A 13,084-nucleotide genomic window follows, 5' to 3' on the forward strand; every position below is an offset into this window, starting at 1 on the left:
CCAGGAGATGGAGGTCTAGCCTCTACTTTGACTGCTGCCCCTATAATCTTTTCACCCTAACCTGCTGCACATTAGAGCAGGGCGATATGACCAAAAATATTTATCACGATATACATTTGAAAATTTGCGATAACGATATAACTGACGATATAATTGACACTAGACAAAATACTTTACAACTCCACAACTTTATTAGTGCAAAAGAAAATAAATCAATGTATTTTCACTTAAACAAGCAGCATTAAAGTTATGTAAAAATTTAAAGTGCAAATGCAAATTCCTCGCTGACAGTTTAACCAAGTGGAAACTGGCCGACATATCCTCAGCACAACCATGTTTAATATCCACAAAACTTGAAAAGAGGTTATACACACACAATACGGTAATATTATGTTGAAGCACAGTACGTATCACTCCGCGAGGCGCCTGCCTACGATAGCTGTAATGCTCCGACAATCCATCAAGCGGTGCGGCTTCGTGGCTTAGCAAAGTTGTACTGAAACGTGACAGATTTTCCAGCGCCGTGTACGACATAAAATCGTTTCGAGGTCAGTAAACAACCAGAGTTCATACATAAGGCAAACGGGATTATAAGAGGCTCTGTCGATTTTCAGAAAAATCAAAGGATTGATTTTAAGTGTGACGTATTTTCCAAAAAACACGGTAATAACGACGGCCCGCTAGCATGCGCTACCAAAAATACTGCTTTGTTGTGTATCTGACGGGCGAAAGTAGAGCTGGGCGATATGAGATTTTTTCATATCACGATATGTTTTTTTTATTTCAGGCGATAACGATATCTATCACGATATAAGCCAAATAACTGTATTTGTAAGATTTAAATGTGCCGTTGCTCACAAGTAAAATGTGAAATTATCAGCAGCTTGTTTTTAAATATTTATTTCCCATAATAAATTCAACAGGGTAGATGTACTTAAGGAACATGAGACTTTTTCAGATAAATAAAGGCAAATATTGCAAACTACACAAAAGGCAGCCGCTAAAGCGTTTAAGTTTCAAAATAGAACAAACGAAACAGACTAAATTGTCAATTCCACTTAGAAACAAAATATTAATTCTAAAAATAAATCTTAGTTTGTTTTACAGAAGAACAGACAAAACTGACTAACTTTTGTCAATATCAAATAAACTGAGAACTAAAAGGAAATTCTCAATCTCTCCTTGTTGTATAGCTGAGCTTTTCAAACAGTTTTAACAGTTACTTTAGTCTGACAAAAGCCGAATGACGAATTAGCGCTTCCAGTCAGAGACTGAGGCTACGTCCACACGTACACGGGTATTTTTGAAAACGGAGATTTTCCGTTTTCGTTTTAAAAAATAATCCCGTCCACACATAAAGGCAGAAATGAAGGAAAACGCTGCTATGAACATGCCAAAGCAGCAGGTGTAGCTAGATTCCTAACCGTGCAGAAATGTTGGCCAATCAGAAGTCTAGAAGCCTCGGTGGGAAAAAGTAAACAAAGCTGGGGCATAGAAGCAGAACCGAGTCGTATGTGTGGAGGGACAGTAACTGTGTGTATATGTAAGCATTTAAACACTGCAGAGAGTAGAATTAACAGTAACAGTATTGTAGAAATTCATTTCACCGAAACAATAACGTGGCGCACAGTGTGACGCATGCACCAGTTTATTGTATTTCCAGACTTGCTTTCGGCACAATTTACAGTGCACGCTACTCTGTTTTTTGTCAGACTTGAAATAGCCGAAATACCTTCACACTACGGACCTTCTATGGCTCTTCCGTTCGACAATCTCTCCGGCATTGGAACCATCATCTGTTTTCTCTTCGGTCACGCTCGGTTGATTTTTCTAGTCGGCACACTCATTTCCTCCATTACGCGCTGGCTCCATTACCCGCTGGCTGCTTCCCAAACAAACACACGTGCGGCTTGGCACTTGTGCTGTACGTAACAAGTCACGCGACGTGACGCTGCGGCTGTGATTGGTTCGGCTCTGCGCTACTGAATTTGGATTGGCTGACCTTTTTTTTTTTTTTTTTTTTTTTTTAAGAGGACAAGAGCGGCGAGGTCTATCGCGATAGCTTAATTTCTCTATCGAGTAAAAGTTATATCGCGATACATATCGTTATCGTTCTATCGCCCAGCTCTAGGCGAAAGCTAAACCAGTTCCACACCACTGAAGCTGCAGCATTTTTACAAACCAGTTCTGGTTCATCTGTTTCATTCAACGATCCGCTTTCGCCCTTCTCATTCTCCGTCACCGACATGCTTTTTCCGCCATGTGCGTATGAAAACAAAGGCACTGCACATGCGCGTTTTACTCATATTCTGTCGCGATATTTCATTTTCTTATCGTTGCCCAACATTACACCGGTGTTACCGTGAACGGTATGATATGACCCAGCCCTACTGCACATCTTTTCCAGCTCTGTCTCTCTGCCTAACTAATCAATGCAAGCCCTTTTCCCCTTCTTTGGCAACTCTTCTGTAACACCTATTGCCTGTCTTAACTCTTTCCTGAACTCTATGCAACATTCTTTCTTCAGCTTCCACCATTTAATCCTTGGCTTCACTTGCTTCTTCCCTGCCAATACCTTGCAGTCTGCTCTCTCTTTCACCTTCTGCATAAGATGTAGTCTCCTCCACTCTTATACATTACTCCTGTTTTATCCTTTTCACAAAATCAATCACTATTTTTCTATTATACTTTTTTTTGTCTCTTTAACACCATACCTTCCCAGCACCTCCTCATTACTTCTGTTCATGTCCACTGAAGTCTGCTCAATTCACAACTGTCACCCAACCAGGTGGGTGACAGTCTCTATCACTTCATCTTACATCAGAATTCTTCTTTCTCTTTCTCTCCAGTCAGTTATCAGTCACCAATCAGTCCTCATCTGATTAATCCTTAGTCCTCAGGGAATATCATGTCACGCATATTAACAACATGGCAAATCTCCTTTGAGCTTTTGTCATTTTAATTTATCATCTAGAGGGACTGATTAGTGTCTACATTTATTTACCTTTCCCTGAGCGGATTTGGGAATTTTAAGCTGTCTGTGGATGTCAGGAATGCTGACGTTTCATTGTAAAGCTCTTCTAGTAGAGTGCCTGCTACAGAGGAAGCAAAGCTGATAACAGTATTTCTGTCACATTCAGAGGCTTTGTATTTATTCTGTTTTCCCTCAGCTGCCCAAGTGAGGTGCAATAGCTTTATTCTTTACTGTCGTTTTTTCATGAGAATTCAAGCTTCAGCCTGAACCCCCTGGCATCATTATTTCGTTTTTCTCCACCTTTATATCCACATCCTTTTTTACCTTTCTTTTTTTGCTTTGCTTTCCGTGCTGTTCACTTAGTTTGTCTTGTGACAGATGGCAAAGAAAAAAAATCTATACCGCTCTAATTATGTTCTGCTTCCATTTAGTGGTCTCTGGTGGTGGCAACCATCACAGAAATTCCACCTCTCCTGTTTCTGCCTAATTTCCTGGTGCAGCGGAAGGTGCTAAGGCCTTTGCGGACTCAGACAGGGGGAACAATAATGGTAGGTATCTGACACCCTCATTTCCTCTTCATGCTTGTGGCTGATAATGACATGTTATCTAGCCTCATTTGTCAGAAGTAGAAATGGAGATAATGTCCTGTAGTGTACCACCATCACATAATGATGAGATCCACTCTTGGCTCCGTTTACTTTTATCAACTAATACGAGTGCAGCAGAAACGTTATAGTTCACACCCACTGCACTCAGCATCCAGCCAACACAATGAGGTTCTTCCACAACAAGGCCTTGAATTTTCAATGACCTTAAGTTGAACTCAAGTTGCCCACCTTAGTAGATAATCTGCATATGGTTTTAGTGTGTGTTTTACAAAAAAACATCTAGATGCATGAAATAACTGTACAGTACTCAGCAGAAAATTCCAGGAGCAGGACAACGCCGCCACATTCCAGCACACAGATCACTGTTCTGCAGTAAAGTGCAACGCTCTTTAAGTTTTTAGGTGTTTTTTCTTTTGGAAGGTTCTGGCCTGTTGCCGACCATATACTGCTTTATCTGGCATGGAAGACTGTGCTTACACAGGGCTATTTTTTATGTAGCTGCAGAATCTACATTTAGTACTAACTACAGAACCTGAGGTGTTCACATTGTTTTATTACCTTTAGAAACTTTACATTACCTTCATGTTCAAGCTCTGTGACAATTTTGTATTAACAAAAGGGTTTCTTGAAAAGACTTGTGCAGACTTTGCTTTAAATTGATGCTTTCTGTAAAAGTTGTGAATTCAAAGGAAATAAAGGTTCTTGTTTTGTCTTGTGAGGGTGGAGACTTCCAAGGGAAAGCAGCCTAATAGAAAACCTGTGTTAAATATATATATTTCATATATAAAAGCTAATCTCTGTGGCGACAGAGTTTTAGGGGGAAGATGGGTTTTCTTTGTTGAACATATCGTGTGTTTGCACTTTTAAATGGAAATTCTCTTTCATGTGTTTTGGGGAATGGTTACTCAAGTTGTTTTAAGTAGGATGAACAGTCTATGTGACTTTATTTGAAACGTTTGTTGTGATTCACTTCTTTAAATCTGTAATGGTTATGTAGAAGGTTTCTTCTTTAAAATCCTGTTAGCTGTCTGTGTGTGTGTGTGAGGCAAATTGGTTTGAAAACATTAATATTTATATCCAAGTTTATCTGGAACGCATTCTTTCTGTCTGACAGGCGCATAAAAGCTAAAACTCATATTGACACATTATTTCTCTTGGATTTATATCTTAATATTTTTGGCTGATCTGATTGTTAAGAAAATATTAAATTGAAAGGTGGGAGTCCAGTGGAAATCATAAATCCTATAAATTGATAGATTTTTCTCAGGTAGTTTTTAGTGGCGCATAGGGAGAAACTGGAATCTGGGATCTGCCTTTTGGAGCGTTCTTATTGAAAACGGAGAAATAGAGAATAAGAAATAAATGGAGTACAAGAAGAAGACCTAAATGAACCTGAACTATATGCCCACTATAATGCAAACAACGCATATCATATGGTTTTCTCAGCATACGCTTGATAACAAATGTATTTTCTCTCGAAGACTGCATTCTGGGCCTGGTGGTCGATGGTGCACATGAGATTCGAGGGCTGTTGTAAAATATGCCTGATACGCTCTGAAACAGAGTTCTTGTTTTCCCCAGACAGAGTGGAGTGTTACCCACACACTCTGTTCATAGCCAGACTGTGTGCATACATGCAAATTTGTATTATTACTCATCCATCAGAGAACCATACTGGCATTTACACACAATCTCCCCAGGTCACATCTCCTCTCATCAGCTCTCACACATGCTGGTCTGTAGAAGAACATGGCAGAGCAGCCACTCTTGCCTTTTCCAAGAGAGAAATCGTGACCTACCACGGCCTTATCGTTGTTTAAAAAAAAACAAAAAACGTCTGACTGACGACATACTTGAGAACATTTTGAGTTTGAAGATTGAAACTACTTTCCTAAGAATGCCCTTTATTTGTGAAGCGGCTTAGATAAATAAGCCTTTAGCTAAACCAGGAGTGCAACCAGGCCCAATTAATGTCTTCCTGAGGTGTAAGCAGGCACATCAGGAAGACACTAATGAACTTGAAACGCTGCCCGTCTCATGTTTCTTAAGAAAGCTACTCTCAGGAGTAGATCTGGATCAGTGAGGCTCTGCAATGAAATCTCCAAAAGGAATTGTAAATATTCCTTTTACGTTGGTATTCTGCTGAATAATTCTTGGCTTCAGATATATTAACTTTTAAAGATTTTAGGTTTTTGGAGGGTAGTGCTCTTTAGTCCCACTTTCTTTATTTCTTTTTGTTTGACTTTTATAATATCCTGCTGTACACCACAAGCTGGTCTGTGTGGCTTCGGGTTTTTGTTCCATGACACAGTGACAGGGCTCCCATGGACAAGTTGTTTGGAAACCTGTCACCTTTTAATTACACGTCACTGTTGAAGTCTCAGCAGAGCAGAGCGCTTCGCATGGGACAAAGAAAAGAAAAGAAAAGAGCACGAGTCCACTTTATTTTTCCGGTTAACCCATTAACTTTGGCAGTAATTAAGTCTGTTGTTGTCCATATGCATATTTAGAAATAGTACATGTTTTACATAGTTAGAAGTCAGATTCACTAGTGGTACTTACTCGTTTTTAAATCCGTGCCATGCACAGAAAACCAGCATTAGAATGCATCACTTTGCACCTTTTATTTGTTGTTGTTTTTCAGTCAACATGAATCAGTTCATGGTGACTGCAGGAGCCACTTGAAGATTCCTGTTGCATTCTGTAGTTTATTTTTTAAAAGGTCATTTTCCTTTCAGGGGATTTTCTGTCTCTGTCAACCAGAAAGGATCATTTATACATTTTTATGGTCACTTAAAGGCAACTGAACTGAAATATTGTCTCTTTCACAGGCAGGAAAACTTGCTGTTGAGCGAGGGTGGGCCATAAACGTAGGTGAGTTTGCAATATATGCACTGATCCATGCATCAGTAATACGTCTATCTGCAATCAGCTGATATATGTTTAGCTTTGATATGGGAAACGGTTTACCCCACACTCTTCACCTCCCTATAGAGCCTAGCTATGGAGGTTTCCATAAGATAGTGGTGTCACATGCCAGGTTTCCAGTGTCTTCAGCATGCAACAAAAGCCTTCATTTCCCACAGTGGTATTTGTATGCAGTCTTTGCATATAGCTTAAATTAGGTGGTGAATTATTATTATTTTTTATTTATTTTAGTAAAAAAAGAAAACTAACAGCACCAGCTGCTAGAATGGGAAAAACTAAACAAAACAAACAAAAAAATGTTTGTTTTTCTTTCCCCACTTAGCACAAATATGTTTTTGAATCATTTACAAAGGGAATGCTCCGTGTTAACGAGATGCTATAAACTCTTCAACATCAGCATCTGTTTCTGGTAGCTGTGAGTGAAACAGTGTTCAACGTAAAGTAGAACATGCTGATCAGTTTCCTTAGCTGCTTATCGCCTAGAGGAGGAGTGGCGCAAACATAACACTCGCCAGACATGGACCGTATTTTTCGCATCATAAGGCGCGTTAAGCAAAACAAAACAGTCAGACAAGTCAAATTTTATTCATCTCATTCTTCTTGCTTCCTCCACTTCCACACCATTGATTCATTAATGCTGAAATCTCTGGCAGCTGCTCTATTCCCATGTTGTTGCAGTTTATTAATGACTAACCTCGTATTTTTCTCCTGACTGAAGTTTTGTCCGTTTACAGCATCCTGCTATGCGATTGCATTTGTCCCTGACCACCGAGAACACTCACGTTAACTTTTATCGAGTGGGAAAAAAGTTAGCTTGTTTATATTATGCTAACATAGCTGTGTCGCTAGCAGTCACGTAGCACATCATTATATACCAGCTAGTTCAACTTCAGTAACCCTGCAAAAGTCACTGCTGTTTAGTTTTCTGTCTTCTTTTATGTTTGAAGTGATAGCAGAGCTGTACGTTTGAATTTTTTCAAAAATCTCTCAGGCAGAACTAGAGATGGACCGATTCGATATTACGTATCAGTATCTGTCCAATACTGACCTAAATTACTGTATCAGATATCGAAGAGAAATAAAAAACGTAAATAAAATAACGTATCCCAGCTCATAACCTTAGCACGTCGGAGCAGTATGCGTCTCGTGATAGAGCGGCTGTAGCGTGTGAGACCTGTCGGCAGTCTGGTTGAGCATTTGGAGCCTCGCTGCGTGCTTCCAAACCGGCATTTCATCTCTGAGAAAGCTATCCCAGAGAAGTAAAGCAAGTGTGTAAGTTCATCTCTGTATGTTAGTAAAGCTTAACAACCGATATATGGAGCGACTGCCTCTTCTCTCTCCTCTCCCTCTCTTGCTGCTACTTCAATCATGAAACTGATCAATGATCAGCTGATTGGCTTTTCTGTCGCGACTCCCGTCTGTCTTGTTTGTTTATCGCCCACTTCGCGCCAGAAAGAGGAAACCAGCGGATAAACAACAGCCGCACGTTTAAGCTTGATAAACTGTTGTTACACCAGGATCCTTTTCTATGCAGCTGACGGCTGGTAACTGTGCAGGGGCGGGTCTAGCAAAGTTTTGCCAGGGGGTTCGATAGGGCATTAACAGGGAAAGGGGGGCACAAAAACATACTTTTTTTTTTCTAATTGTCATGTCTAGCTTTTAATAAATAATTTTTCATTTTTCAATGTATAGAAGTCCATTATTGTATATAGTAACAATAAAGTCAAATTTATAACCTAGAAAGCTACAGTACTTTTACCTTTGCAATTCTGTTGAAGAAAGATGTTGAATCTATTTAATTATTGTAAAAAAAAATTTGACTTCTGTGCATTTTTTTTTTTTTTTTTTTTTTTTTTTTTTTTATACGTGCTTTAAATTAAAGTCCATTACATCAATTAAGCATGAGTGTGGAGGGTGGTTCCCTATTTTGTTTTGTTTTTGCTGGGAGTTTGCAGCCCTATTAGTTAGGTTGTTTTATATTTCCACTAAGTACTCTTTAAAATACCAGAATAGGGAGGATGGTGCAGGTTTAAGTTTATTAGATTGATCAGTGTTGCTGAACTATGAAATATTTTGGGTGCAGTGTATTTTTGCATACAGGTATAACAGAATAGCTTTAGTGTTGCTTTGTTTAAAACTTGAGTATGAACTTATACAAAATGCAGCAAGATGCTTAAAAAAATACATAATTCATACATACGATGCACCGCTGTTGATTTTTGAGAAAATTAAAGGATTTTAATATAGTGCGCCTTATAGTGCGGAAAATACGTTAGCATTTTTACAAGTGCTACTGGTCTGCCATTTAAGCAGCAGCCAGCTAGAGTCAGGTATATGTACACATTGCTTTCCTGGATATTCTGTATCACAGCAGCTAATGTCTCAGCTTAAATAAATGCGTTTGTTTGACTCTGTGATGAAGCGTCAAACAAATAAATTGCTCAGTTAAGCGGCCACAATGTTTTCATTTGGGATTTTTTTGTTGTAAACTTTGCTGCAGGCTCACAGCAGAAACATGCAGGGTGTATCTATATAAAAGTCATTCATAAAGACAATGACATTAAAGTGGACATGAAATACTACATGGAGCCCTGGTTTTAAAAAAAACTTAAACTTAACCTCCTAGGATCTGGCTTGATATCCACTCATGAGGACATTACACTGCCACTGTTCTATTGAAATTTGAAACAATTATGCTCATATGTGGATCTCATTTTTCTCAGAAACAAAATTTGGTTTAAAAAACAAATCTGGTAATGCTTTGGCAGCTGATGACTGTAAAAACAATCAGCCCAAATATAAGTAAGAGAAATAAGAGAAATTAAAAATGCATGCCGTGGAAGATTCCGGGTCTTAGGACGTTAACATTCTCAGTGAAGCTGGATTTAAGAAATAAGTGCTTAAAATTTTTAGAGCATGTTTTTTGCCAGTACAGAGCATGACGTCACTTTTATACTGCATGTTGAAAAACCAAAGAAACCAGCAGGTTCGAGCCTGTTTTGAGTGAGGTGACAGGTGGTTCACTGAAACAAGCTAGAGTCAGAAAAACTGGGATTTTTTTCCCCTCTTCTGGCCGTGTGTACCGTGCAGCACTATTTTATGCAATAAAACAGCATTTCTTTTCCCAAGCACACCTGAACATTTCACAAAATAATAGGTTACCACATGTGCATCACACCACAACTATAACTAATACATAGAAGACCTGACTAAACTAGAAGTGATCATTTTAAAATCTGTTTAAAATGTATCTAATCAGAGCTGATTGTTAATTAAACCTACAAATCTGTAATATAAGCTTAAAAAATACATGTATGCAATTCTTAAATGAAATCAACTACTCTGATTTAAGCAGAAATCGTGAGACTCATCTGTATGAAGGAGCAATTTGAAAAGATAGGTTTGGAAGCATTTAGTATTGACTGTAGGACCTCTTAATAAATTTGAAAAGAAATAAAACTCTTAGGACTCTATATTAGCATTTTATTCAAGATCTTGTTATTCAAGATCTAATCTCATTTTTCGGTGGACCCTGGGGCCTTCTTTTTCTGTTTTAGGCCCACAGCCACGAGGAGTCTTTTCCACGATGTATTCTTCTTTGTTTTTCCTGGGAGATTTTCTACTGGAGCAGCAGCTTCCCCCAGGACGGCCTGTGATTCGGGGACAAGGTGTTCCTCCTGCTCTGAAACCTTCTCAGCAGTGTTGAGGCTGGTTGCAATCACTTCTTTGATTTGTGATCTTAATCTCTCCACCTCTCGGATAAGTGACCGCTCCTTCTCCGAGGTATCATTTTGCTGGGCTCGGAGCTCACATATTTGCTGTTCTAGGTGTTCCCTCGTGGCCCTCGGGTCTCTGATGAGGAACCGATCTGTTAATGCGTTTTCTACGTGCAGTCTGTTCTCCTGGTTTAGATGATGTTGAATTTGCCCGAGTTCTTGTTGAAGAGCTGCGCTAGCTAGTAGCTCCCTGTTGTTATTCTTTTGCTGCTTGAATTTGTCACAGATCTTTTGCAACCTTCGTGCCTCTTTCTTTGCTTTCTTCTCTGCATTCATGTACTTGTTCTTCAGACGTTTCTCCTGTTTTAGTTTATTTGTCGCATTGTCCAGCTGTTGATGTAGCCGATCCGTCTTTTCAGTTGACTGTTTCATTGATGTATTCTGTGCCATCATGACGTTGATCTGACTGAGAAGTCTGTTACCGTGTCTCATAGCACTCTGCAAATTCGTATCCTTTTCCTTCATCTGCCTTTGGAGGTGCTCTATTTCAGTTTTCTGTTCTTCCAGCTTGGCGGCCCCTTGAGCAGCCTTTTTTTCTAGGCAAGCACAAAGAGTCTCAGCACTTTGGAGTTGATTCTTCAGCTTTTCCACTTGTGAAGCGAGCTTCCTCTTCTGATTATCAGAGTCCTGTAGCAACTTGGCTAATTTATAGCCTGACAAAGAACTCCAGTGAGGTTTTAGTGACTTGTTCATTTTTGTTGTTGGATTAAATGTTGTCCTCTCTGATGAGCTGTGCTGTTTCAGACAGGGCTGCAACTGACGATAGTTTATTTATAAGTTGGCATCAGGGAAACCGTAAAGAATGGAACCGCGTCAGTTTGAAGACATAAACAAGCTCCACATTGCTGTATACACTTTTGCACCAACAGTTTTACAAAGCATGTTATGAAAAAATGTGCACTGTATTTTCTTTCCTTATTCACCCAACCATATTGTTATATTACAATGACAACACTGAGAATATAGCATAAAACACACTTTTCCCTTTTTTCCTCATTGGACACACATCATTGCTGTTTCTGAAATTATTGCATGGTCATATTTTTATTACTTTCTTATAGGGCTGCCACAAACAATTATTTTGATAGTCGACCAGTCACCGATTATTTTTCTGATTAGTCGACTAATCAGATCATCATCCATTGGATGTACAACGTACAGCTTATTGCACCAGCAGCATCTGCTCTTATATAACTATCATTATCTTACAGCTTTAAGTGTTTAAGGTCTGTGCTAACTAAAAATAAAGACAAGATGATAGTTTATTAAATTTTAATGAAATTTGCAGATTGTTTCGGTGAAGTTTAATAAACTCCTTGCTATCTAAAATATAACAGGACACCGGAGTATATTCTCGAGCATCTCACACTTCTGATAATCAGCTGTCTGCTTGACGTTTATTCAGCTGTGTAAAAACTATAACTTTAATCTCAGCCAAACCGATTTACTCAGGAACAAATAAAATACTAAAAAAAGCCAAACAATAACATTTTTAAGTTATCTAAGTGACTTATATATCATGTTTAACCTGAGTAGCGAAAGACGGCGGTGGGTTTGAAAACGATCTGCCGGGAGTCCGGTGTTCTCACGGCTCTAGTGAGCCTAGCCCCCGGCTAGCTATCGAGCTGGTGGGTAACAGACGTCTCTGAAAACATCGGAGCGCTTTTGAAAATATGTGGTGTCTTGATAAACTGAGCAGATATTTGAAGTTTACACAGCTACATTCTCGCCTGAAAATATGTTAAACGTTTATTTTGTGACCCAGAAAGAATAATAAGAGTAACATTAAAACTAACCAGCTGCCGCCATTGTTGGAAACGGCAGCATCCTGCACAACGATGGCGACAGGTCGGCGAGACGTGATTGTGGATGCCGCTCAGGTGCGTCCGCCTCCCCAGCAGCCGCGCCGCAGACCACGCCCCGCCACAGTACTTTTCTCTTGTCCCCTTAGCTCCTAGCCTACTCGCTAGCAGCAATCAAATCAGGAGTGACATGTTTAGCCGCATGTTCTCCTTAAATTGCTGTCTGTCTGAATAGTATCCAAAAAAAACGATGGGCAGCTTTACTGACCGAGAAGATAAAGAGTCTCATTTAGCTGTTACTGATGTTAAAGGGGCCGTACACTGTATTAGGAACTGGGGTATGTAAACCTCAGATCAGGGTCATTGGGGTAGTTTGTGTTGAGATTATGATTTAAAAAGAATAAACACAATTGTTTGACAATAAATGTGTTTAGCCTTCCAGAAACCATGAATGAAAGTAAAGTTTTTGTGCTATCATTCATATTCTCTGAAAAATGGTTAAGAAATCATAAATTCTTTCAGGGTAAATCAACTTATGAGAGCAACTGTATGTTAATATAGCACCACCTTCAGTTAGCTTTACACAAATATAGAAACATCTTTTCTCAACACCATAAGGATGAAGAACCCTTATAAAGGACTGTTTTTGAAAGCTAGGCAATAATGATGGTCATATTTCACCAGCCACCACATATTTCTCTGTATTTTAATACTCTGTATTTTAATGAACGTGACCAAATCAGGTCAGAGGAGACTATATTTCTTAACCTGAACGAAGGCTTCTCATCCCAGTTGTTAAAAAGGTCTCTTCACACAGTGCTTTTCCCTGTAGACTGCTGCTGTCCTAGCATTACAGCAGCATTAGAACAGTCCCATTTGGTGTCAGCCATTTTTATAAGGTGCAATAAACTCAATAACAGCCCATTTTAAATCGGCATTTATAGCCATTTTGAATAATGGACTTCTTAGAAACCTGCTCGGTTAGTCTAATGGCCC

At 39.2% G+C, this 13,084-nt stretch overlaps 1 protein-coding gene across 1 annotated transcript in view; it reads left to right on the forward strand.

Annotated features, from left to right (window-relative positions):
* The window catches only part of hdac11 (histone deacetylase 11), a 55,109-nt gene that overhangs the window by 9,753 nt on the left and 32,272 nt on the right, over positions 1–13,084 (forward strand). The window contains exons 5-6 of the mRNA XM_082533606.1: positions 3,406–3,522; positions 6,414–6,456. Of these exons, the coding sequence (XP_082389732.1) occupies positions 3,406–3,522; positions 6,414–6,456 (160 nt within the window). The remainder of the gene's footprint in view (positions 1–3,405; positions 3,523–6,413; positions 6,457–13,084) is intronic.

This window comes from Aulonocara stuartgranti (genome assembly GCF_965226115.1).
Source record: "Aulonocara stuartgranti genome assembly, chromosome: 5".
Lineage (NCBI taxonomy): Eukaryota > Metazoa > Chordata > Actinopteri > Cichliformes > Cichlidae > Aulonocara > Aulonocara stuartgranti.